A 27,909-nucleotide genomic window follows, 5' to 3' on the forward strand; every position below is an offset into this window, starting at 1 on the left:
ATTCTAGCTCAATCGCAGGCTCAGGCGGTTCGGCATCGAGATGTCGTTCTCGCTCACATCAAGAAATTGGGGTTGAGGCTCAACACCAAGAAGAGTGTGCTTTCTCCAGTACAGAGATCCACTTTTCTCGGTGTGGTGTGGGATTCGACGACGATGCAGGCGCAGCTTTCCCCTGCTCGTATTGCTTCGATTCTCGCTGCAGTAAATCAGATCAAGCTAGGCCAGTCACTCACTGTAAAACAGTTCCAGAGACTGTTAGGTCTCATGGCAGCAGCGTCCAACGTTATTCCTCTTGGCCTATTGTACATGAGACCGCTTCAGTGGTGGCTCAGAACCAAGGGTTTTTCCCCGAGGGGAAATCCGCTCCGCATGATCGTGTGTTCGCGACGGTGTCTTCGCGCCCTGGTCATGTGGAAGGATCCTCGGTTCTTGTCCCAGGGCCCCGTGCTGGGAGCTCCTTGTCGTCGCGTGACGCTAACGACGGATGCTTCCCTCACGGGCTGGGGGGCGATCATGAGTGGTCGCCCGGCTCAGGGTCTGTGGCAGGACCATCATCTCTCGTGGCACATAAACTGCTTAGAAATGTTGGCGGTGTTTCAGGCTCTGAAACACTTCCTCCCAGACCTGAGGGGCCACCATGTGCTTGTCCGCTCAGACAACACATCGGTGGTCTCCTACATAAACCATCAGGGGGGTCTGCGGTCGCGTCCATTATGCAAGCTAGCCAGTCAGATCCTTCTATGGTCCCAGGGGAAACTTCTGTCTTTGAGAGCTATTTATCTCCCGGGGTATCTGAATCGAGGGGCAGACATCCTGTCGAGGCAGGGGCCGAGGCCCGGGGAATGGAGGCTTCACCCCGAGGTGGTGGAGCTCCTGTGGGAACATTTTGTTCGTGCCGAGGTAGACCTTTTTGCTTCTAGAGAGACATCGCACTGTCCACTGTGGTTCTCTCTCAGCCTTCCAGCCCCGCTGGGGTTGGACGCTATGGTACAGGCGTGGCCGAGGTCACGCCTGTATGCTTTTCCCCCGATCGCTCTGCTCCCAGGAGTTCTGGAAAGGGTTCGCCGGGACGGAGTCAGCCTACTCCTGATAGCCCCGTTCTGGCCGGCCCGAGTATGGTTCTCGGACCTTGTGTCCCTCCTCGACGGCTCTCCCCTGGAGATTCCGGTCAGGAGGGACCTACTCTCTCAGGCGTGTGGGTCGATCCTTCACCCCCGCCCAGAGCTATGGAGACTATGGGCTTGGCCTCTGAGGGGGCTCAGCTCATAGAATCTGGTCTCTCGACTGAGGTCGTTGAGACCATTCTCCAATCCAGAGCTCCCGCTACGAGGAGGTTATATGCCGCGAGGTGGAAACTTTTCACCTCTTGGTGTGGAGAGCGCCAACAGGACCCAGTTAACTGCCCGGTTGGTACAGTGCTGGAGTTCCTGCAGGCCCGTCTCTCCACGGGGCTATCCCACTCCACACTGAAGGTGTACGTGGCGGCCCTGGCTGCTTACCACGCCCCTTTGAGTGGAGTTTCTCTTGGGAGACACCCACTTATATCTCGCTTCCTTCGTGGCACTTTGAGGCTGAGGCCAGCAGTACGCACGAGGGTGCCATCATGGGATTTGGCCATCGTCCTAGAGGGTCTCTCCCTAGCTCCTTTCGAGCCCATTGAAGAGGTTTCCGAGAAGTTCCTTACTCTCAAAACTATTTTCCTGCTTGCTATCTCGTCTCTAAAGAGAATTGGAGACATTCAAGCACTTTCGGTTGCTCCCTCGTGCCTGGAATTTTCACCTGGCATGGCCAAGGCTTTCCTTTATCCTAGGCCAGGTTATGTTCCTAAAGTTCCAACTACTGTAGTTAGACCGGTTATACTGCAGGCTTTCTGTCCTCCTCCGTTTGTGATGTCGGACCAGGAGAGACTTAATTTGCTCTGCCCAGTGCGGGCTCTAGATGCTTATGTCCACAGAGCTGCCCTGTGGAGGAAGTCCGAACAGCTGTTCGTTTGTTTTGGGCAGCCCAACAAGGGGTGCCCGGCATCTAAGCAAAGGATGAGCAAGTGGGTGGTTGAGGCCATCTCACTTGCTTACGAGTCGGCCGGTCAGCCTTCACCTTTGGCTGTACGGGCTCACTCCACCCGGAGTATGGCTGCTTCTAGTGCTCTCCTTTCAGGAGCTTCTCTTCAGGACGTTTGTGATGCGGCAGGCTGGTCCTCACCGCACACATTCGTCAGATTTTATAGTCTCGATTTCAGCTCCACTCCTGGGGCGCAAGTTCTTTCGTCGGCCTGTGCGCCTTAATGTCACACGACGGGGGCTTGCTCGCATGGGGACGTGGGTATTGCGTTCCCACTGCGATTTCACGCAGCGGTAGTCCCTGATGGGGAACGTCCCGGGTTACGTATGTAACCCTAGTTCCCCGAAGGGACGGACGCTGCGTGTCCTGCCATGCTCCCGGCATCCCCGTGGATCGCTTGCTTCAGTAACATCGTAAGCTGTTTCGCTTGTGTTTCAGGGGTGCTTTATAGTTTCCTGGTCGGTGACGTCACCCGCCTACTACGTTCCGTCTCGCCATTGACTGATTTCATTCATGCTTCAGACGCACTACGCTGGAGGCGTTCCCACTGCGATTTCACGCAGCGTCCGTCACTTCGGGGAACTAGGGTTACATACGTAACCCGGGACGTTTTATCAATATTAGCCATTATAAAAGTATAAGTAAATGGTACAAGAAGCTATACAAATAAAGCAAACAATTCAGTCAAACATACAAAGTCAGCGCTCTAGTCTAACCATACAACGGTAAAGTTAAATAGCTTATAAAGTTATGAAACTTCCCCACAGCCAAAACGATTGGCCAGGGAACAAATTATAGATTCACAAGACCAAAAATCACCTGTTAGATATACACAAGACGAATTATATCTCATGTTTAATCACTACAGACACGCCAGAGTCAGCGGCGAACCTCAGAACGACTAGCCGAGGAAAGGCTGTTCCAGGCGGGGTACATTAAATTGAGCGGGGTTAAAAAATGGCGCTTCTTATGTTGTCATTCTCCTTGACGCAGCCTAAGCTGTCAATCAAGTTGTCAATCAAAGTTAACCACGCCCTTATTTGTAATACATTTTATATCTAAATACGATCTAAACTAACGAGTTAGAAAAAAATCACCCCCTCACAGTTGTCAGGCACTCGGAACCTATCGAAAAATACAATAAAAGTCCATGGGATCAACCTGTAAAAACATGAATTTATGCTGTGAAAACGGACACTTTAACATGGTGATCTATGGACATTTGCTCCCTTTTGGGACCTCCCTCTAGCGGATTTTCGATGTATTGCAGTTTTTCGTACTTCCGGGTAGGCTTCATTTTTCAGATTAGAATGTTGCCGCTTGCCGTCAACACGAGCAAAACAAACGGGGAAATCGGACATGACGCATCCCAGGTAACAGCCAATCAGTCTTTAAATGGAAGATAGTACTTGCTGATAGGCTAACGCTGCTGTCAATCACCTAATCCTGTTAAATAGGCATAGCTTATCTCTCAGCATGAGAAAACGTTAATTTTTTTTGTTTATTCCATTATTTTCTCTCTGCACTAAACTAAATATTTACATAGCCTAAATAAAAACACAAGGGCACATATTTTGATAGATAACAGTTAGGTCTTTAATTCTATTTTTAGAATTAAATTCTAGAATTTTTAGAATTTAATTCTATCTATTTTATTAATGTTATTAATGCCTAACAAGAGATACTTTTTTTATTGTTGTTTATTTAAATTTATTTGAACATCTCCGTTTATTGTGCACACATTAAATATTTGTCTCATTTCAGTCGGCTCCACTGTGGTGATATTTACCGCGGCTCTCTTTAGTTGGGGCTCAGCACTGTCAGCAGTGTTTTCTGTTGCAGCAAGAATGTCGCTCCAGTGCTTTCTTTGTTTTAAGTTTGGCCTCCAGTAGCTCTGTAGTGAACTTTCACTGAGATATACTGTGTTTCAGGTTTCAGTGGAGTGGATGATGCTCATGTGTTCATCAGTTCTGGTGAAAATGTGCGTCTGCCCTGTAATAATGCTCTTTCTGACTGCAAATCTAAAACTACATGGATCTACTATAACAGATTCAGACATTCAGCAGTAGTTGAACTGATTACTAAAGGGATAAAGAATAAAGACACAGAGAGACATGAGAGACTGAGTCTGGAGTCTGACTGCTCTCTGAACATCAAGAACGTCACAGGAGAAGATTATGGATGTTACAGCTGCCAACAATGGATAGATGTGAATGGAAAACACCAAAAACAAGGAACTGATTCTGATGTTTATCTGCATGTTCTTCATGGTAAGTTTGATTATGTGTTCAATTTAAAATTCTCCCTTTAAACTCAGATGATGATTGAAGAGTCTGTGATTTGTGTCTTGTGTTCAGTTTCAGTGTCTCCATCATCATCATCATCATCATCATCTTCATCATCATCATCATCATCTTCATCCTCACACACTGAGATCAGTCCAGGCCGCTCTGTGACTCTCTCCTGTCAGTTGTATTCATATACAGGATCTCCCTGTGTTGATTGGGTCCGTTCTGAGGGAATTGAGCTGTTGTGGGTGAATCAGGCTGGTGTTGATCTGAAGACAGACTCCAGATATAAGATATCATCATCATCAGATCAATATCACTGTATCATCATCACTCTGACTACAACACTCCTGAATGAAGATGACAACAGAGAGTGGAGATGTCAGCTTACTCGCAGAAATCAATTTGAGACCTCAGTCAGATACACTGTCAAGTATTCAGGTGAGAAAACAGTGTTAGAAGACCCTCATAATGTCAGTAACACTAAGGTCTATCAGTATCACTGAACCAGAACAAACTGAGGGAACAAAAGCTTCTTTGACTCTCACAGAAGAGTAACTCAAATCATTGCTTCAAACTAATGAACTGCAGTGAAGTAACAGTCCAAAACGTGATGCTGGAAATAATACAGGAATTGAAACTTGACAGCAAAAATATTAACTTTTTATGTGATGATCAAAGTTAAAATATGAATGTCATATTGTACAGTATTAATGATCTGAACTAACATTCATCTCCACAGCTCAAGCTGATTCAACGACAGCAGTGAATCCAGTCCACATTACACACTCTCAGGATCCCTCAACTATAAACACACACGTTTCTAAAGGTATGTCATATTCTACAGTATGATTGTCACATTGAGTTGTTTTATGGTGTGTCCCAATTAGCGTACTTATGCATATTCTAGGACATGTTTAGTATAAACAGTGAGAGTAGTGTGTTCATATAACACTCCGGTTCTTTTTTTGACCTTAAAGAAAAATAGTTATCTCTGCCAACATTTTGTTTCTGTCTGACTAGAGAAAGTTTGTCCTGCCATTCACCTCAACAGCTCAGATGAAACTGAAGAGAAAATGGCCGACTTCACTTATTTTTACTCTAATGCTCAATTCGCCTACTTATACTACGCCCTAAAAGTATGTTCTCTTTTTGTGAGGAAAAAGTAGATAGCAACATTGTTTCGGCCCAGATCCTGCCCACATGTGGAAAGATGATCTGGCCCTCATGCAGTGTGGAATGACGGCCCTTCGTTGGACCGCTCCTGTTTGCCAGATCCGTTCCTGTTTGCAAAATAGTAATAAGTGAAGCTGGTAATGCTGTTTGTGGAGTTGTTTAATCCTCCTCTGCTGAGATCTTCACAGATTTAATGTCTTCTTTTCTCTTCAGTGGATTTCATCTAAGGCTGTGTCTGAAGTCAGTTGTAGTTCTTGTGTTTCTGCTCGTCTCTTCTTTCCTTCAGTGATTCTGCTTGTTAACAGGCTTATTAAGGCTGAGATGACTCCATATTTAATATACACAGGTTTTGTGGCTCAGATAAGGTCCAGTTCTGGTTTATTTCTTTGCTCTTGGCTGACATGTGGCATTGCTATGGCCTGCTTGTGGCCCAGATCTGGCAAACAGGAGCGGTCCGCCCAAGTGCCGTCATTCCTCGCTGCATGTGGGCCAGATCATGCAGAAGTGTCAGGAACAGTTGTGTGTATTATTTGTGAAACTTTAGGGAATAAACTTGCCTGAAAGCCGTGAAAACAACTGTGAGACAGAGTTTTTGCAGCTTGTCAGTTGAGTTTCCGCCCCGTTTCCATGGTAACTCCCTCCGCTCCTGTTTAAATGCTACTCGCATGTTCAGTGTGGGTTAATCACAAGCAAATGCGAGAGAAGTGTATGTATTTCATTCAGATAAAGTAGTCTAGTTTTATGCTGGTCAAATGCACTCGGGCTCCCCATGATTATCATTGCGCATCATCAGCATCACACGTGCACACGGAACGCACATGTAGGAAACCTCGTGAATTACGGCCATTTCACGCATATTTTTTTCGGCGTGCGTGTTAATCTATGAGTGCATTTACACTGGGAGCAGGAGCAGCTGTGAAGCGGGGGTTTCGCCACCGAGTCTATTTTGTCTGCGCTGCTCACGCTCAATTTAAAGCCCCTTTCACACAGAGATTCCGGAAAATACACGGATAAAGTGACCCGAGATTTGACCCAGGTTCGTTTGATTTTGGTTCATACACTGCCAGTGATTTTCCTGAATCAGAGAGTGTGTTCACACACAAGCCGTACAAATCCCGTAAAGACACGTGACATTGATGTAACTTAAAATGTCTCAGCAGCGTCTTAAGTTTGCTTATGAGCTGCGATCTCTCTGTCAAGAAACCACGCTTGTGCATTTTTTCTCTGATTCGATCATAAACTTGCAGCTGGCGAACGATCCCGCGCTTCAGCGTCATCACTACGACACGGCATTATTACGGCTTTTGTTCACACAGCGCGCGTTCCGGGACTGAACACGGCAATGTTACAAGGTCCCCAACCCGGCATCGATCCCGGGTCGTGTTTGCGTTCACACAGAAGGCACTCTGGCAATTTGCCGGCAATTTCCCGGGTTCAGAGCGCTGTGTGAAAGCACACTTTTGATGGACAAAATAAATATGATTCCAAATAAAAGTGCCCAAAATGTGTGTTTTAACGAGAACTGGATTAGGCATAAAAGAAAATATTTATATAAAATCTACCCATTTAAACTTGTTTTTATTATTCAGTTTGGGTAAAAGGATATGGTATTTAATAAAATATATATATAGAAAATAAATATTTGTGTGTGCTGTAAAGTGGTTAGAAAAAATGAAATCGGAATCTGCTAAAAAAATCGGTATCGGCAGGTCAAACTCAGTGACAAATCGGAAATCGGAATCGGCCTAGAAAATTGTAATTGGTGCATCTCTATTTATGAGTTATAATACTATTAAATTGTCTATCTAAATCTAAAACAAATTTCAGGAGAAATATTTAAATTTCTGTACTATTTCTGTGTAAGCCATTATGAAAATGTAAAATGTTTGGTTATTTATATGAGTGTGTGTATATATATATATATATATATATAGGCTATGTGTGTGTTGTGACACAGTGATGAACCCGGAAACTTAAAAATGGCACTTTATGACAAAAAGGTTGCCGACCCCTGCAATAGACTAAACATGGTGTAGAAACAAAATGTGGCCAAGTAGTATAAATATACATTGTTTCTATTTTGTATTAAAAATTGGTTTGTTATGGAGTAGGCTAATAGATTTAAATCTGACATATTGCGGTGCATTCCACTGTATTTCAGTGTGATTTACACATTTCATTCTGTATGACTTGTATATTTGTGGATTTGGCATTTATCCACGGTCTAAACTTTTTATGACATTTTATTCAACTGCATCTCCAAATTTACTGTAAATTGTTTTCCACAATTGCTAAGTATTTTTTTATTTTTTTTATTTTTTTTTAACTAGTGAAATCCCCCCCCCAAAAAAATTGTGAAATCTCTTCAAACAAGTCAAGTTTTTTTATTAGACTTTTATCTGTCTAATTGTGCTCCCATCGACCGCTGTTGGCCTACTTATTTAAAACAGCAGTCAGAATAAAACCCCGATTAGTTTGCTTCAGGTGTGTATTTCCTCCATTACACCTGGTTACAAAAAGTAGAAACAAATATTGCAAAACACACTGATTAAAAACTTGACATGATATAAGGCACAAACATATTTTCACATATGTACACATATTTACACGAAGAACAATTTAAGCTTATGTTATAAGCATTTTTAAAATATATTTTCAAAATATATTTAAATATATTTAACAGTGTACCACATATATGTGAATATATTACATTTCTGTATGTAAAAATAAAATATGTGTGATTAACTGTACACTAATTCGTGATCGCTTCAGTCTAGAGCCAAAAACTCAAGCCCTACCCGGCCCCAGCCCAACAACGGCTGCAATTTTTCAGACCGAACCCGACCCGACCCGAGACCAACATCAGCGGCGCCGTTTCTATTATGAGCGCGCATGCTACATACACTCATTGGGAGCTGAGCCCCGCTAAAATGAAAATCCTGTGTGAAGCTCGAGTATTATGTGATGATGATGTTGTGTATATGTGGCATTATGTGTTGAACTGAACTAACAGACGTGATCCACAGATCCAGGAGAAACTGAAGTCAGTGTGACTGCTGTATCATTATACAGAGGTACGACACGTTCATTTATACTGACAGCTTTATAACATTAAACTATCAGTCAGTCTGTAAAAGCTTCATCAATAACTGTTGATAGTTGAATACCCTTGACTTCAGTCATGTACAGTTTCTCTTCTTCCTCTCATGTTTCCTGCAGTGATTGTGATTATTGTTGAGATCGCAGTGTTTGCTGCTCCTACTGTGATTCTTCTTCAGATCATCTGCGCAAGAAGAGCTGGTGAGTTTTGAGCCGCACACAATCTGATGATTCACACTCATCTGATCTGGAACAATCTGCAATCATGATAAAATCACATACGAGAGGTCAGTCAATGCTTTTATTTTGCAGGGAGGAAGGACTCGAAGCACCCAGAGGAAATAGAGATGCCGACAATATTACAATAAAATACTGATGAGTTTAGAGCGAATCTGCAGCAATATTTACAATAGCAAAAACTTACAGAGGATTGTTCATTGTTTTATTTTCTTCTTCTCAGAAAACAATAAAGAAATAGTGACACCAAGTTTAGATTAAATTGTCTCAATTGTCTAAATTGTTTAAATAATCTCTCTCTGTTCTGTGTGATGGAGCTGATTTGGTGATTCTTGTATCTTGTCTGTTCATTACTGTTTTTAGCATCTTTTTTTAAATTTTTTAATGATTATTGCTAATTTTCTTAATAAAACCTCTGCAATTGTGTGTAATATGTCTCCTTTCCTGAGATGTTTGTTACAAATGGTGATTCCCCCTCATGAGCTCGTAATGTATTGTAATATAGAATAGTAAGTGTGAGTATTAATGGGTCGAGTGTTGATGTAAAAGAAGCGTTTCAGTCGTTTCTTGAAAGTGGCTTAAGTCTCTGCAGTTCTGAGAAAATTGGTTTGTTACTGAAATGCTACTCCTGAAATGCATATATCTTTAACAGTCGGACACTAGAAGACTGAAACCAGTGTCATCTTGACCTGCTAGATACACTTTTCACAGCAAAGTCTTTGTCTGTCATCCCGAGTCCTCCAGTCGGCAATGTGGAAAATAGGCATTCTTCATGTTTAACAGCTGTTTGCAAAAACACACCTGTGTCAAATCACAATCATTTGTTTTTCATAGTGCCTGATTTGTTAACTTTCACAATACGTTTTTTGTTTCATGTTTAATGCTCTGTCCACTTTGTCTTGTGTTATAATTATATACAGGCTGTGCTGATGAATAATGGTCCAAGCCATTAGATAAATCAGCTTTAGGAAACGCAAAACAGGAATCAATTTCGGTGTTCGAGCGCTATCTGAAACCTTTCTCACTCTCTCTCTATATGCGCGCGCTTCGGGTGTGAGTCCCGATCTTCGCCTCTTCTTCTGCGTTTAAAATTGTTTGAATATGTAAATTGGCAAGACAAAACATGTCCAAATTGTAAACTTTCACTCTATGATGGTTAAATTCAGCAGTTAATCCGCGAATCACATGCGTGCCGAACCGTGGGCCAGCTGGTCCGTACGGATCACGGATCAACTGCGATCTGTTGCACCCCTAATATATAGGCATTTCATCACCCCAAATTACATAGTAAACATCTGAGCCTGTCCAAAAAGGTGTAGTACTCTCTGCAATTGGGTCGGGTCATGTTCACACCTTAAATGAACCGTACCAGAGTTTGTTTGGATCCGGACCGAGACTACCTCTTCAGCCGGGTCTCTGTACGGTTGTTCGGTCCGCACCCGAGTGCGATTGCTGTATTCACACCTGCCCAAAAGATCCGCACCAAGGGGCGAAACGAACTTGAGTTCAATTCAATTGAACCAAACAAGACAGGTGTGAATACACCCTTAATGATATTAAGAAGAGGATCTATGACCTCTGGAAGCATCTCTTTCAATAGGTCAACAGGTCTGCCCCAAAAACTTTTCCAATTGTCAATGAATTCTATATTATTTTGCGGACACCACTTTGACAGCCAGCCGTTGAGTGAGGACAATCTACTAAGTGTCTCATCACTCCTGCGAACAGGAAGGGGGCCAGAGCAAATTACAGTGCCTGACATTGTACTGGTGAGTTCACACACCTCTATAACATTCATTTTAATTTGATGGCTGGTGTCTCTATTTTCATGTTCTGTGAAAATAGTAATCGCCAATAACTAGGACACTTTCAGCATGATTCTCAGTGGGTGTTTCACTGAGTGGGGAGAACCTGTTTAATGTTGTAATCGGAACAGAAGAGCGGTGTTTTGTCCCGCGACTACAGCGTCTCACGGTCACCCAGTTGCCCTGCTGCACGGGCTCTACTTCAGCCGGAACCCAACAACGTACAGAGTTCACTAAGCTAGTCGCATCCAAAGCAGTATCTAAAGCTCTCGCACTCTTACTATCCTCGATTAAAGCTTGGATGTGTGTCTCTAGTTCTGAAATCTTCTCCGTCAGCCTGACTATCTCCCTGCATTTATGACATGTGAAGCTTTCTTCGCCGACAGAGAAGTCTATACTGTACATGTAGCAGGCAGTGCAAGTGACAATAACAGGAGAAGACATGACTCACCATCTTTGTTTCACCACAGTCGCTTTACAAAAAATCTTTTTTCAAGGCGTTCAAATAAAGAAAAAACAAGGATCATGGAGCTGAACGGAGCTGGTTAGCTGGATGCGATATAAGTCATGCCTTTTGTTTTCTCTGTTTGCTATTTCAAAGCCCTGTCAGGGAAGCGTTGTGGGCAACGACACAGAGGGTAAATGAAATTATGCAGTTTAACTTGATCCGATCATCGAGAGCCAAACAATGGCTTGTGTAGATGATATAGTTATACAATGGATCTTTTCAAATACAATATGAGTCCTTAAGTGTCAGTTTTATTATATGCATTATACTATATTAAAATAGACAAATAATATAGTGTCTCTTCTTCAATTGGACATTCATTCAGTCATGGCAACTTGACAAATATGTTGTCAATATCATTAAAATTAAGATAATAGTCTACAAGTATTTTGAAGATCACTGTTTTTGCAAACTTATTATATTGGGCTTTATTCAACGTTATGAAACGATAATGAACTTATATGCACATTTTTACTACAAGTCAATTTACTGAGCAATTTGCAGTCTTTAAACTGAGATCTTAAAGGATGTTTTATCCTGTGTCTCCCTCTATTGGACAACATTAGTATTATGGCCTTCATCTCTGAATCACATCGATTAAATTATTATTATTATTTTTTTAAATGATTACACATTGTTTAATGAGTATTTTATTACTGATAATATACCCACATAATATACCATAAATGTATCATTACATTCTGTCCTGTTTGTGAACTGAGCAGTGTGAACAATATTAGCCGAAGCCTGTATAGTTATACTTTATATGTGGTGTATTTTGAATGGTTACTTTTGCACAAACATCCTTTTGTAAATAATGTAAACATGAATACTCATTTATCAGTAAGAAAACACTTTTGAATTTATCTGATCCCTGCAGAATTCATGTGAATGGCATTAGTTTCACGTTTCCTCTTCTTTCATAATTTTCAAAATCTCACTGGCAGATTTCTGTCGGGCGCGAAAGGGTTTTCTGCATGTTTTCCCCCTCACATTATGTGAAATATTTACAAAATGAAATTGTTCCTATTTCTCATCCAAAATAAAAGAGGGTAAAAAACCCACTCATATTTATTACATAAACAAATAGCTTCAGGCACAAAGGTACATAGTGCAAAGGATGTGTGCCATTATATATTACATGAGCGTATGGGTATATGAGGATGTTTCATCACTCAAGATCAGGTGTGGTGATCTCTGTCCATTTCTGCTCATAGTCCCTTCTGTGAGTTTCTGCATCTGACTCTCCATTCACTTCAAGTTTAAAGTTTTATTTATTTAAATTTAAATTAGTTTCGGCTACATTGGTGGATCACATTCATAGACAACACAATACATTTAAATACTAAAATAAAAGAGGGTAAAAAAAAAAAAAACACTATTATAACGCCCCCTATTATTCATTTTGGAAAAGAATTATGTCCTTTGCAGACGATTTTGTTCTTCATGGAGAGTGAAAAAGAAGAAAAGGACAAAATGATTACCAACATCACATAAACACAGTAATTAATGTTTAATTAATTTGCCAGACATTGAAGGAACGTTTAAGTTGTTGTTGTGCTATGTTGCTTCATTTTACCTTGTGATTCTTTAAGTCAGGAAAATATAGCAAACTAACTATAGCAAATGATTTCTAAAATATGCTCAGTGTGTCACAATTAAAGGGCTCACGCATGGATTATGTTGATTTATTGTGTATGTTCCTCAGTGCGTTTGCGCCTGATACTGAGGCTTTGAAGCTTGTGTCGAGAACGTCAGGTTCTTCCAGTCGGATCTCCGTATCCAGGCTTGTGTTGTTTTAGTGAAGGGACATTCAAAGCCTTGTTTGATTGCAGTGCCTCGAGAAGGGTTTGGACTCGGCCTGAAGAAACTGGAAGAAATATTGACTTCCACTTCTCTCTGTCCAGTCCATATTAGACACTTTCACCCTCTTTTATCCAGTCTAAATGACTCCATCATTCCCCTCTGTTCAACAAAAGCACTGCCCAGTTACAAAATTATGAAACAACAAAACTTCAAAGAACTAATTTGTTTATTTATTTATACATGTGTTTATGCTTGTATATGTTAATATATCATGAACCATGTAACACATCTTGGTGCTGTCAAGACTCTGGAGGATTTTTGTTCTGCACAATATTAGCATTGACCAGCAGGTGTCGCTGTGTGCATTCAAAGCCTCGAGAAATCAACCACTTTCACACACATCAGGCTGAAGCTTTCAGACTATAAAGTTCGACGTCACATCAGAAGCACAGATGAATTGTGATCTGGCCTGAGAGATTCTGCTGTTTATTCAGCTTGAAAGAGTGAGTGCTGCTGCCATTCCCCCTGTGCGCTTCAGCACTATAAAGAGAGAAACAGTTCCCCTGAAAGAGCGTTATACACGTGTGACACTGCGTCTTTTTCAAGATGTCGTTCCACCCGTGTGTTTCCTGGCGCCAGCTGATGGTCACGATCGTTTTCGTTTTATCATGCTTTCCGCTAACATAACATGGTGCCACAAGTTTAGGAAAAACTAGTTAACTGTCAGTTGCGATGCCACAATAAATACTCAGGAGAGAGTGTGTGCGCGGACAGAGGCGAAGATTAAAGCGGAGATCGGAGAAGCCGCGAGTGAGCGAGATGGAGAAAAGAGGACAGATGAGCTGGTGAGATACAGCAGGAAAAATAAAAGGAGGAGACAATGGATGATGAAGCAGCAAGTATGCGGCATCTGATGCCGTCACTGATGCCCCCAGGCAAGTTTGATTTCAGCCATATTAGTGAATGGCCCAAATGGATGCGACGCTTTGAGCGTTATAGAATTGCGTCAGGCCTAGACAAGCAGTCACAAGAATATCAGGTTAATACGTTTATGTGTACCATCGGTGACGAAGCTGAAGATGTCCTGAATGTTCTTCCCCTGTCTGAGAAGGAGAACAAGTCATATGAGACAGTGGAAACGGAGTTCACAGGCATTGTGTATTGTGTTATTGTGAAATAAATAAACTTCACCAATAAACCAACTCTATTGTTTCAAATTGACAACAGCTCATACATTTCTACCTAGACCAAAACTGTCAAAAAATTACATCTAAACTAATTAAAAGTATAATCTATCCAGGCAATTACAACACACTATGCTTTAATTATGTACCTTTTGTTAGGTTGACACTGGCAACAACATCAGTAGGTGCCGCACATCTGGGCTGTTCTGTGCTAACAATAATGTTTTTAAGGAAATGCAGGTGGCAAAGACATGCAGGCTTTATAAGGGAGACTATCAGTTTTCAGTACAATTCTGAAGTTCTGAGTTTTTTACACTGTTAAAGAGTTGGATTCCCATGCTAAACATGGACAAAGTTTCAAAAATTAAGTTGTACGTTTGAAGGAGTATTTCTGTGCCAAAAATACTCCTTGCGGTTTGTCACAAGTTTCGGAAAGTTTTTTTCGAGTATGGGTCTGTGTGACGTCAGATGGAGCGTCAGATGGAGCGGAATTTCCTTATTTCTGGCACTTCTCCCGGAAGGGCGCGCAAAGTTTGTTACACGGGAATTAATAAGACTGGAATAAGAATTAATAAGACCCTTATATGGGTCCTAAGGGCACTTCTCCCGGAAGGGCACCCGTAGACCAGAGCGAGAGAGCGAAAGCAGTACGCCCATCAAAACGCTGTGCTCGGCTTTAGCACAGGATGGAGTTTGTTTTTCCAGAGCATCAACGGAGTTCCCTGTTCCCTGCATTTCGACGATGATTGTTTTATAAACAAGGCCCAGTTCGACGCCGGATTTGCAGATCGTCTAATGCTTAAAGGGGTGGTAAAACACCTTTTTTCGAAGGCTTGATTGTGTTTGTGGGGTTCACTGTAACATGTGTTAATGCTTCGTTTTTAAAAATTTGCATTATTTTTCACATATTTAACCATTATTCTACACTGCTCTGTCCCTCCTTGTAAAAACGCTCTGATGATTCCGGGTTCTATGAAGCCCCGCCCTCAAAAATACGCAATGGGCTCAGATTGGTTAGCTGGCCCAGTGTGTTGTGATCAAGCGGCAACATTCTAATCTGAAAAATGAAGCCTACCCGGAAGTGCGAAAAACTGCAATACATCGAAAATCCGCTAGGGCGAGGTCCCAAAAGGGAGCAAATGTCCATAGCCCCCATGTTAAAATGTCCGTTTTCACAGCATAAATTCATGCTTTTACAGGTTGGTCCCATGGACTTTTATTGTATTTTTCGATAGGTTCCGAGTGCCTGACAACCATGAGGGCTGTGAATTTTTTTCTAACTCGTTAGTTTAGATCGTATTTAGATATAAAATGTATGACAAATAAGGGCGTGGTTAACTTTGACTGACAGGTTGATTGACAGCTTAGGCTGCGCCAAGGAGAATGACAACATAAGAAGCGCCATTTTTTAACACAGTTGAAATATAATACTACTGTTTCTGTATCATGAAATGTAGTTTTAATAGTTTTTTAGGCGAGAATGTAGTTGTTTAAAGCTCAAATCTGTGGTTTATTTAAAGATTTATGAAAATTTTATCCAGTTGTGAGATCCAGCATTGTGTAAGCAAACGTAATGTGATTTTTGAACGTTTTAACAGACATAATCAAGAGGCAGGAGAGCGTATATAAGCTTTCATCACTGCTGTACATGCTCTGGCAGAACATTGTGAGTCTGGAGCTTTAAGAGACGAACTGATGACGGACAGAATTGTCGTTGGTATACAACATGCAAGACTGTCTGAAAGTTTGCAACTTGATCCTGAGCTCAGACTGGAAAAAGACGTGATTAAAGTGAGGCAAAGTGAGGCCGTGAAGAGACAGCAGCCTATCCTGGGTGGAAGTTCACGTGAGGTGCAAATAGCAGGGGACGTTCATGCTTTAAGTTCAAAACCAAACTGGGTGTGGAAAATGCAGAAATATAAAGAGACACAATTGGAGAGAGTGTCCTGCATGTGAAGGGGAATGCCGTAAATGGTAAATGCCACAAAAAGGGACATTTTGCAAAGCAGTGTTGGTCAGCTGGAACGGTTCATGGCATCACTCAGGATTGAGAAGAGCAGAGCATGAAAGACTTTGCTTTCCTGGGAGAGATGAGTTCAATAGAGACAAGTGAGTGGATTGAACTAGTCAGATTGAATGGTCAAAATACTGAGTTCAAGCTGGACACTGGCGCAGCAGTTCCTGCAATCCCAGAAAGCTTTTCAGCAGCCGTTCATGACAAACTCCAGCCACCCTGCAAAGCCCTGTATGGGCCCGGTAACCAGGCCCTCGATGTTCTGGGACTATTCACACACAACGTAATGATGAACGCGGTTGCCCAGCCCTGTTTATTTGAACCGCGAGAGGCGTCAATTGCCGTCATTACGTTGTACGTAAAGTTCAAGTGTTACTCTTTTGGCGTAAATCGATGCGTACGACCGTCCGCTGGAAGCTAGTTATTTTAGTCAATCAAGTTTTAAATATTGATATTTTTCTTACACGGACGCATCGCTGCACTTCAGAAGGCCTTTATTAACCCCCGGAGACGCGTGGAGCACTTTAATGATGGATGGATGCACTTTGATGGACTTCCAAAAACAAACGGCCATTCACTGCCATTATGAAGCTTGGAAGAGCCAGGACATTTTTTTATATAACTCTGATTGTATTCGTCTGAAAGAAGAATGTCATATACACCTAGGATGGCTTCAGGGTGAGTAAATCATGGGCTAATGTTCATTTTTGGGTGAACTATCCCTTTCAGTTTAGTTTGACATTTCATATTTCTCCATTCCCATCCAGCAAACCGTCAGGAATGCTCAGCAAGCTTTCATCAAGTAACTTCAAAAGTACGTTCTTAATTCAAACTACTGGTGGTGTTTTACGACATGAAAGTGTTTACGCTTGTAAAAATCAATCACTGTAATTCCCAGTTCTACCCCATTCTGTACCTAAGCAACTCTTCTAACTCCATGAGTTAAGGGTCATCACGTACAGTATTAATGCACATCAGACTTACGTGACTCTCTCCAAAACTTAACCACATTACACATTACTAACATCCTCTTTTGCACTAAAGATAACTTTGTTACTAACAAGCGTCAGGAAAGCTACAGTATATCATAAACCTTGCATATTAAATATCCTGAGGTAAGCATACTATCTTTACAAACTTCTGGTTGTGGTGGCAGTTTCCCTTACTTATTTATTTCCTAGCCAACCCAGCTTTTTCCATCCGCCCTATCGAGGCTAACTCACTAATAACTCACTAACTCATGCTGTCTTCTCCTCTTACTTGGCATTACTCACAACACTTTAGGCAACGGCCTAACGGTTATCTGTGTTTAAAGATTATTACATCTATGTCAGTGTCTGTATTTTTCAATAATATATATTTTCTTTGCCTAAATATCTTGGGTTCTTCATCCAGGGAATCCTCCAACTGGTGGGTATCGATTTCCTTTCTCAGTTATTTTGGGGTTCGGCTCCGATCCTGCCTTCATCTTCAGGCGGGGACTGAGAGTGTCTTTACGGATCTGGATTACGGACGGAGCCTACCCAAAGAATTTTAACATTGCATTTTGCATATAACTGTTAAATAAATCTCATTCATACGTTAGCTTGCCTCCTGAGTCTTTCTGGTAGAAATAAAGTCAGTCTGGTTAGTAATAAGTGAAGCTGAATAATGCTGTTTGTGGAGTTGATTAATCCTCCTCTGCTGAGATTGTCAGAGGTACCCCTCTACACACTAACAGAAGCCCAGGAACTAGAGCCAGACAGATATTTTAGAAACCTTAAAACCAATTTATTTATTTATTTATTTATAATTCACTCAGTAAAAACTAGGGCAGATCTTCCCACAATGAATAAATACACGATTTTTACAACAAAATAAAATCTGTTCCCAAACAACAAAACAGCTGTCCAAATTGCTCTTTAAGCTGGTCGTTTAAGTCAAACCAGGCCGAGGCGATCGCGAGGCACAGGGGTTCCCTGGAGGCGTGGCCGAGTGCAGACGTGTCAGAGCGGGGGATCCCGGAAGTAACGTCTTCGCCACCGGCAGCGTAACTCCTTCGACCCAAACAAGAAAGATTGCGGAAATCAATGCAAGACAAAACAGCAGCAGAGCTTAAACTCTCCTTCGTGGACCAGTGCATAAAAACTACTTTCCTGTCCAGGATGGGGATGACGCCTTTCTCTCCCACTCTCTCGAGTTGTCTGGCAGGCTTGGCGGCTTTACGCCCTAGAAGGAATCAGCAAAAAGTCCTCAGCAAAAGCGGCTACAGCGAGCGCTAGACCATCAGCGTAAAGCAATGGATTACGAGAGGAAGAAAGGAACGTCCCTTTCTGGGGATACTTGCGCGCGTTGTATACTCGTGTCTTCGATCGATCGTGCCGGTCACCCGCCGAGGAGCGCCCGCGTAGGGAAGACCAGCCTTTATTCATTTTTAAGAGATTGGGTTTGGGGCTGGGTCTGTGGGACTGTTTCTGGGGGATGAGTCTGAGGAAAGAACAGGAGACAATGGTAAGGAGAATTCAGAAGACAAAAGGTAGGCAAAATAAAAAGTGAATCCCCAGAAACAGTCCCACGGACCCAGCCCCAAACCCCATCTCTGCCATAATAATTAATAAAGGCTGGTTTCTAAAGTACTTCTTCCTGCCACTATGTATTAATGCTCATGGGTAGCCGTAATGGGTTCCATTCAGACCTTAACATTAAGTATTTTACTGTTATATCAACAAGATTCAACAAGACATTTTCACCTGGCTAGACCCAATGTTCTTCGATCGATCGTGCCGTTCACCAGCCGAGGAGCACGCGCGTAGGGAAGAGAGATCAGCGTCCGGACAGCGCACCCATGGTAAGTTTCAGTCACCTTTTATAGAGCTGTGAGTTCATGATTATGATGATCAGGAGGTGTGGCAGCTATTCAGTCAATACACACACTCACAGTAGGCTTCCGACAAGACAATGTCAACAAACACACGTGCTCATTATAAACACACATCACACATGCTCATTATCTTTACACACAGACACTGCACGCAGGATCTCACTGCAATCAAAATCAAACACACACAAATTACAAAGGAGCCATACTATCCCTCAACCCACTTTACATGATCCCCATCTGACAAGACCTTCAGAGATTTAATGTCTTCTTTTATCTTCAGTTGATTTCATCTAAGGCTGGAAGTCAGTTGCAGTTCTTGTGTTTCTCTTTTCTTCATGTGGTGGGACGTACAGAGTTTCGTTTTTAATTAATTAATGTTTTAATTTAATCTTTTAATTTAATCTTTTAATTTAATTAATGTAATGTAGTGTCCAATTATATTCCATGAGGGAGCGTATAAAAAGGGATTGGAATGTACCGTTTGTGTGTGTGCGGTCACCGCCTGTGCGTCTAAGTAAATGTTTTTATTTTGTAACTTTTATTTAAGAGGCTTCAGGGCCGGCCGCTCTGTTTTAATTTAGGGACGCTTCCGGCTCATAGGCCCTCGTGTGTGCTGGTGGGATTCTGTCACGGAGTGCTGTGTGTTCATGCTTGACCTTATTGGTGTGTGTGTGTGTGTGTGTGTGTGTGTTGTGGTGAGACCTGTGCACAGGGTGATATAGGAGTCTTGTGCTCATTAAACTAGTTTCCCTGCCATTGGTAAGCCTCGGCCTCCTCTTCATGTGTGGTTTCTTTAATGTCTGTATGTGTAACCTGCTCCTTCAGTCTTTTAATGTTTTAAGATTACTGCTACATGATTGAAATAAAACTTTTGTATCTTTTGGTATCCACGTCTCAGGCCCTCCTTTCGATAACCACGTTCCTGTGTGTCCTTTGTAGGGGGTTAAATTCATTCATATTTATATTAACAGGGTGGCGTAGTCAGCTATATCATATAGAGGTTTCTTGCTCCCAAGAAACTCTCAAGAAAGAAGAGGAACAGTTTTCTGAATGTGTGAATTCACACCCATCCGCCTAAACTGGGTTCAGAGATGATCACAGTTGTGTGTGGGTTAAACCAGTGCGGTCAAACTAACTGAGTTCTCACAGCCAGCGATGACATGCTTCTGAAAACACTAGAGCTCAAAGCCACAACACAAAGAGACTGTCACGCAGGTGTAGAAACACACACGAAGATGAAGATGAAGAGGAAGATGAAGATGAATATTTAATTAAACCAACAGGTTATTCAAACAGGAACAGAGTAACATGCAACACACCCACTAAACACGACACCGGACACTGACTGAACCAGAACTGAACACAAATACAGGTGATGATGATGATGGTGATTGATGAGTGTAAAGCTGAAAATCATTAGTGTCCATGACAACAAAAGAGTGATTAAGGCAGACGATGATGAAACACAACGAGTCCAAACAAACCTGACTGTGACCGACACAAAAGACAACCATTATTGTGGACAGCAAGTTCGGTCCGACTACGGTATGATTGGTGTCATTGTTCTCGGTGTGACTCAAGAAATCTGTCAAGACCCGTTTCATTACAAAAGGAAAAAATAAAAGATATATATTATATATATATTTTTCCCATTATATTTTTACAAGGAAGAAATATCTTGAGTATCTTCAGAGCATGGTGCCGATGACACATACTGACTCTCATAATGACACACCAATGTATTCATAAAATATAGCCAACACTGGCTCATTGGAAATACGTTGCAAAACGCAAAATACGTCAAAATTATCCCCTGCTTTAAACATCTCCGTCTGTGTCTGTGTGTCAAAACCAGCTGACCGAGAATTATCCCCATCAGAGCGGCTCTATATTGACAGTATATGCACTTCTCACACATTTCACACATACTTAAAGCAACACTTCACTGTGGCATCGTGTCACTAAACAGCAACTCTAGCAGGATTTAATCACTCAGTCTGTCAGATCAGAGGAAGTTACCAACATTTCACTTTGAATTGAATTGTATTTTACGTCTTGCAAAAATGTTGTCACAGGAATGTTATTCACATGAGCCAGGGTTACATCGCATTTTACAGCAAATTAAATTCAAAATAGCCTTTAAAGCATCTCTGAATCGCTTTAAACAGCTCGTCTGTGTCACAGCACACAAAACAGACACACACTTAAAGCAACACTTTAGTGTCACTATAGCAACTCTAGGAGGATTTCAACACTCATTTGATCAGATCAGAGGAAGTAACACAAGCAGAGGAGGAGCTGATGATGTTTAAAGGAAGAGCTGTAACTATATATAATGAAGAGAAAGACTGACAGAAACACAAAATGTCTGATAAGTGTGATCTGTGTCTGCTGGGACTGATCATTCTCTCTTCACTTCTCACAGGTAAAGAAATCTGTATTTTCTCTAAAGACATTTAGTGGAATTAGTCTGGAAAGAGTTCATTTGAACATGCTCAGTTTATTCTTGCACACATTCACGTTGTGATCTCAGAGTTGTGTATTGATACACACAGATCATACTGTATTATTCCTGATACTGGACATAGTGTCACTCAAACATCTGATGATGAAGAATGATCTTTTTTATCGTTTGCTTTAAGTGAGGAAAATACTATGATTTTAAAACTTCTGCTTTTTATGCTGGTATGTTTTATGTTTAATTTATTAATATATATCATAATGATCACTGAGATATACTGTGTTTCAGGTATCAGTGGAGTGGATGATCATGTGTTCATCAGTTCTGGTGAAAATGTGCGTCTGTCCTGTAATAATGCTCTTTCTGACTGCAAATCTAAAACTACATGGAACTATAACAGTCATTCAGCAGCAGTAGTTGAACTGATTACTAAAGGGATAAAGAAGAAAGACACAGAGAGACATGAGAGACTGAGTCTGGAGTCTGACTGCTCTCTGAACATCAAGAATGTCACAAAAGAAGATTATGGATTATACATCTGCAGACAAGATGTGAATGACAAACAACAAGGAACTGATTCATCTGTTTATCTGCATGTTCTTCATGGTAAGTTTATGATTATGTGGTAAATTTAAAAAGGGCAGATTCTCCCTGTAAACTCAGATGATGATTGAAGAGTCTGTGATTTGTGTCTTGTGTTCAGTTTCAGTGTCTCCATCATCATCATCATCATCATCATCCTCACAGACTGAGATCAGTCCAGGCCGCTCTGTGACTCTCTCCTGTCAGTTGTATTTATATACTGGATTCTCCTGTGATGATTGGGTTCGTTCTGAGGGATTTGAGCTGTTGTGGGTGAATCAGGCTGGTGTTGATCTGAAGACAGACTCCAGATATCAGATATTATCATCATCATCATCAGATCAAGATCGCTGTTTCATCATCACTCTGACTACAACAACACTCCTGAATGAAGATAACAACAGAGAGTGGAGATGTCAGTTTACTCGCAGAAATCAACTCGAGACCTCAGTCAGATACACTGTCAAGTATTCAGGTGAGAAAACAGTGTTAGAAGAGCCTCATAATGTCAGTAACACTAAGGTCTATCAGTATCACTGAACCAGAACAAACTGAGGGAACAAAAGCTTCTTTGACTCTCACAGAAGAGTAACTCAAAGCATTGCTTCAAACTAATGAACTGCAGTGAAGTAACAGTCCAAAACGTGATGCTGGAAATAATAAAGGAATTGAAACTTGACAGCAAAAATATTAACTTTTTATGTAATGTGATGATCAAAGTTAAAATATGATGGTCATATTGTACAGTATTAATGATCTGAACTAACATTCATCTTCACAGCTCAAGCTGACTCAACGACAGCAGTGAATCCAGTCCACATCACACACTCTCAGGATCCCTCAACTATACACACACACGTTTCTAAAGGTACATCATCACTGTCTTTCTCACATCAGTGCTTTCCAGAACATAATGCCAGAGTTATCTTCAGTGTTAACTAACCCATTTACTCCTAAAACGCCTATAAAAACCTGTTATTCTAGGATAAATCCCCTTATCTCCTGAGGGTTTTCTGGAAAAATACTAAGAATTGTCAACGTCTACCAAAACCTTAATATCTAAGCCTCTGTAGCACTTAGAAACATGAAATAAAATACATTTTAAAGGTAAGAATCACAGGTTTTCCTAGAACGAATCACGGGAGCACGAATGAAGTTCCTAACGGATATATAAAGTTCTTTGAATTGAATTTTTATTAAAACATGCTCCCTTAGCACTAACATAACACATTTTTCTAATAATTGTCAAAATCATATGGGGAAGAAAAAAATATATAAATCTATTATATAAAATATAACAAATAACATTTTAAACATGCCAACACACTGAACAAGGCATCTTGTTATGAGAGAGAGGTGGGGAAAGTCCTGAGGTGGAGCTGGGAACAGTCTCAGTCTCTGAGATCCATGGCTCACATCTCTCCTCTTTGGCTTTTGAACAGCATTATCCTCACACAGACAGACAGACACACTGACTGACTGACACACACACACACACACACACACACACACACACACACACAGAGACAGACAGAGTCAGATCAAATCATTTGTGGCGAACGACGTGGTACATGAAGCACTCGCAGTGCAGAGGAAGGTTACACTGCCTGCACCCCATCAGAGTTGACCCAGGACACACGTCAGCGCCGCAGTGCTTCAGAGAACACTCCCTGCAGGTCTTCCTCTTGTTGTTGATCTGGACCAGGTCATGCTCAGCAGAAGCTCCAGTTGGGCTGGTTTAGGAGCACTTCTCGCAGTGACGGGGACGATCAGCTCCTGGGTCAGATCCTCCAGCCAGTCCTTGTAGCCGCCCCTCCTGCACTTCCACTCCGCTCCTCCCGCAGTCTTGGCAGCCACAAAGGCCTTGCAGCACGCCACCGTAACAAAGTAAAAGAACAGCCTCCTCCACCACTTCGTAGACCGATGATGGATCTGGTAGTAGCCCACCATCTGGTCCAGAAGATCGACTCCTTTCTTTTCACGAGTTCACAGGAAGATAACCAGGCAAGTGTGAGGAGATGGGGTGGTGGAGGAACTGTCGAGGAATATGGGTGAGTCGACTGTGAGTATTTATCACATTGAACTCATGCTTGTTCAACTCAGCCTTCTTTGTGAGCTGCTTATTCTTGGGGAGGTCCTTCCTGTTGGCACGCACCGTTCCACAAGCTTGCACCCCCCTGACCTTGAGGTCCTCCATCAACTTCACACTGGTGTAAAAGTTGTCCATGTATACGGACAGGTCGGACCCATAATAAGGGATCACCAGGACTGACACTATCCGGTGAGCCAGGTCTTTCTCCGTCTTACCCTGAATGGCACCCGTGTACACCTGAAAATGGGTGACGTAGCCTGTTTTGCTCTCCGCCATGACCCACACCTTTATTCCCCACTTCACCGGCTTCATGGGGAGGTACTGCCAGAATCCCAGGCGTCCCTTGTACTTCACCATGGACTCATCCACAGTCACGAAGCCATTGACCTCATAGAGCGCCTAACCAGGAGGAGGTCCATCCACTGCCGGATCTTCCAGAGCTTGTCCGTTTTGTCCACGGCAGGGTCCATGTTATCTTGGAGATGGAGATATCTGAAAATGCATATGATAAGATTAATTTATAACATAATATTTATTGCCATCATTGTATTTATTTATTTATATGTATTGTGTTATTTGTGTATATTTGTAGTATTTATATTTATTGTTATTTATTCATTATGCCATATTTGTATTAATATTTATTATGCTATTCATTATGCCAATATTTTACTTGTATATTAACATTATTGTATTTATTATTATCATTATCAACCATCATGACCATAATTATATAATTTATTATGCTATTTATTCATTATGCCATTATTGTATTACTAGTTATTATGTTAGTTATTCATTATAAAAACAAAACAAAACACAAATCATTACCTCCAGATCATGTCGAAGCGGTCCCTTGCCATGGCCTTGGGGACGTTGGTCTGGTACAACCATTTTGTCTGCCTCCAGAAATCCCTGCTTCAAAATACCGAAGGCGAGACACAGCCCGACAAATGTCTTCATCTCCGTTTTGGAGACAGGGTTCCACTTCGAGTTGGTGGGGGTCAGACCGCGCGTCTGTTCGGCGTACCGATTAGTTTCCGTCACCAACATGTTCCAAAGCTCATCGGTAAAAATACATGAAAAGACATCCAGGGGGCTAGCATCCTCGGGGACTGGCTGTTTCATCCCCGGTTTGCGGGTGAACTGCTTCGCCTTGCACGGCTGGTAACCCTCGGTTATCCAGTCTCCCAGGAATCCGTAAAAGCCATCCTCCTCCTCTGCTTCTGTGTCCCACAAATCTCACTCCTGTGCTCTATCCAAAGGTTCATCTGGCATGTTTTCATCATAATCATCCTCTACCACCTCCTTCCTCTCAAAGTCCTCACTATCTTCCAACTCAATGTCACTGCCCTCGCTGTCAAAATATCCTCTGTCGTTGCCATTTTCTCGCTCACGTCTTCAAAGAAAATCCAAAATAAATGCACGTGTATGTCTGATTGATTGACGTGATTTTCAGTGAACCACAGTACATTTGGCTGGTCACGTGGTCTTTAAAAAATCAACAAGACCCATCATGTCATATTCTACAACATAATTGTCACACTGAGTTGTTGTTTTAGTTTCATTTCATGGACTTTTATGGTGTGTCCCGATTAGCGTACTTATGCATATTCTAGGACATGTTTAGTATAAACAGTGAGAGTAGTGTGTTCATATAACACTCCGGTTCTTTCACTCGATTCTCCCAGAATGTCACGGGATGCACACAAAAAGGATAAGATCCATGTGCAGTTTAATGGGGTAATCCGTAATCATAAACCAGCCAGGCAAAGGGTCAAAATCCATACAAAGACAGTCCAAAAACAAGAAACAAAACAAGAATTGAACTCAGAAGTGCAATCTGACATCACACAAGGACTTCATGACAATAACTGAAACAGACAGGGTATAAATAGACAGATGTGAGTGGGAACAGCTGTGTGCAATGATCAGTGATGAGTTCAGACAAAGGATTATGGGAAATGCAGTTCATGATGTGGTGGTGACGGTATGGGGAAGAGACCTCTAGTGGACACCCAGGGAACACCAAGACGATATGTTGAGCTCATCCATGCAGCGCATTCACTGTAGATCCATGAAAAACACCAAACAGACATAAAATACTGCTCATCCACTCACAAAATTATCAAAAAAAAAAATGTAAAAGTGAACAAAACAAATATACAAAATAAGAGAGAAACACAAAATAAGCCGTACACTCGTAATGCTCAGCAACAAGTTTAACATATAAAACTTCAGTTATGCATCAAGTCTGGGTGTCTATAGACCCCAATATGAAATAAACTGATTACTATTTAACTATCTTTTTAAAATATATATATATATATATTTGACCTTAAAGAAAAATAGTTATCTCTGCCAACATTTTGTTTCTGTCTGACCGGAGAAAGTTTGTCCTGCCATTCACCTCAACAGCTCAGATGAAACTGAAGAGAAAATGGCCGACTTCACTTATTTATTTTTTTACTCTAATGCTCAATTCGCCTACTTAGACTACGCCCTAAAAGTATGTACTCTTTTTAGGAAGAAAAGACACATACTTTTGAGTGTGTAGCAGAAGAGAAGACAAGCTTTGGGACAAACTATCACTATCAGGATAGTATGGACATTGAGACACAGGGTTAGGCTGTGTTTACGTCCACTTTTTATGCTCATCCCTCGCTAATGTTGCACGAGTGTCCTCTACTGGTGAACTCTTGAAATGAGTTTGAATGAAATGCTCTAAGCCCTTGATCACTTGGAATCCAATATGGAGCTGATTATAAATTATACATTTGTTTTACACACCATTATATAGGCCTGTATGTGTGCTTGGGCTGTTGGAGAAAATATATTTGAAAAAAATCTAAATAAAAGTCTAATATCATACTATATAGAGTTGTGTGGTGTGACACGCTTCATGCCGCAATGCATGCTGGGAGACATGAGTTTTATACTATGGGTGCATTGCAGCATGAAGCATGTCACCATTGTCGATGGCTTTTGTCTTTGTATATAATTGTCCCCATTGATCCTTTTCAACAACACCAGTCACAGACTCTCAGGGTCATTCAACTACAAACACACTACGTACATAATCACAGTGTTTTGTCTTTGTCTATAATTGTCCCCAATCTGCCCTGTCCGTCTCTGACTCTGTGCTCGATCTCTTCTTCAGTCATAGTGATTTCTGTCGCTGCAGTCGCTGTTCTCCTTCTTGCTCTTCTCTGGCTGATCTGCAGAAAAAGAGCTGGTGAGTTTTCAGATTTACTCCTTTACAACAATTAAAAACAGTTCAGATGAGCAAACAAACACATCATGTTCAGACTGTAAGTATCATAGAAACATGTGGATTATATGAAATTCTCAAACAGAAGTTTATTCCTGCTGAGAAATCCTGTAATGTCAATATCAACAAGTTATCAAGTCAGTGGTCATTTTTATTTTTCATTTTAATGCTTCAACAAAATCTGATTGTTGAAAAAGCTTAATGCTTAACATTGTGTTTGATCATAAATACTCATATTTCATGAGGCACTTGTTTTCAGATAATAAAAGAGGGACTGGCGACTCTGCGGTGAGTTCAGTAATGCAGTGATTTAGATTTGATGACTGTCTTTAAAGCTCAATAAAGTGTCATTCATGCAGTTTAACTGTTTGTTCTGAAGGTCAAAGATGAGAATGATCATAAAGGGACGAATGAGACGATCAACATGTCCATTCCTCCCGCTGCAAGAGCCAATGTGAGTCCGCT

General features: G+C 41.5%; 1 protein-coding gene across 1 annotated transcript in view; it reads left to right on the plus strand.

Moving 5' to 3' along the window:
• LOC311078174 (uncharacterized protein) overlaps positions 1-27,573 on the plus strand; it is a 41,096-nt gene extending 13,523 nt beyond the window's left edge. The window contains exons 2-5 of the mRNA XM_084106888.1: positions 21,788-22,105; positions 22,203-22,556; positions 22,863-22,949; positions 27,334-27,573. Of these exons, the coding sequence (XP_083963014.1) occupies positions 21,788-22,105; positions 22,203-22,556; positions 22,863-22,949; positions 27,334-27,443 (869 nt within the window). The 3' untranslated portion in view covers positions 27,444-27,573. The remainder of the gene's footprint in view (positions 1-21,787; positions 22,106-22,202; positions 22,557-22,862; positions 22,950-27,333) is intronic.
• The last annotated feature ends 336 nt before the right edge of the window (positions 27,574-27,909 follow it).

The sequence above is a fragment of the Abramis brama genome (assembly GCF_963993115.1).
Source record: "Abramis brama genome assembly, chromosome: 1".
NCBI classification, from domain to species: Eukaryota; Metazoa; Chordata; class Actinopteri; order Cypriniformes; family Leuciscidae; genus Abramis; species Abramis brama.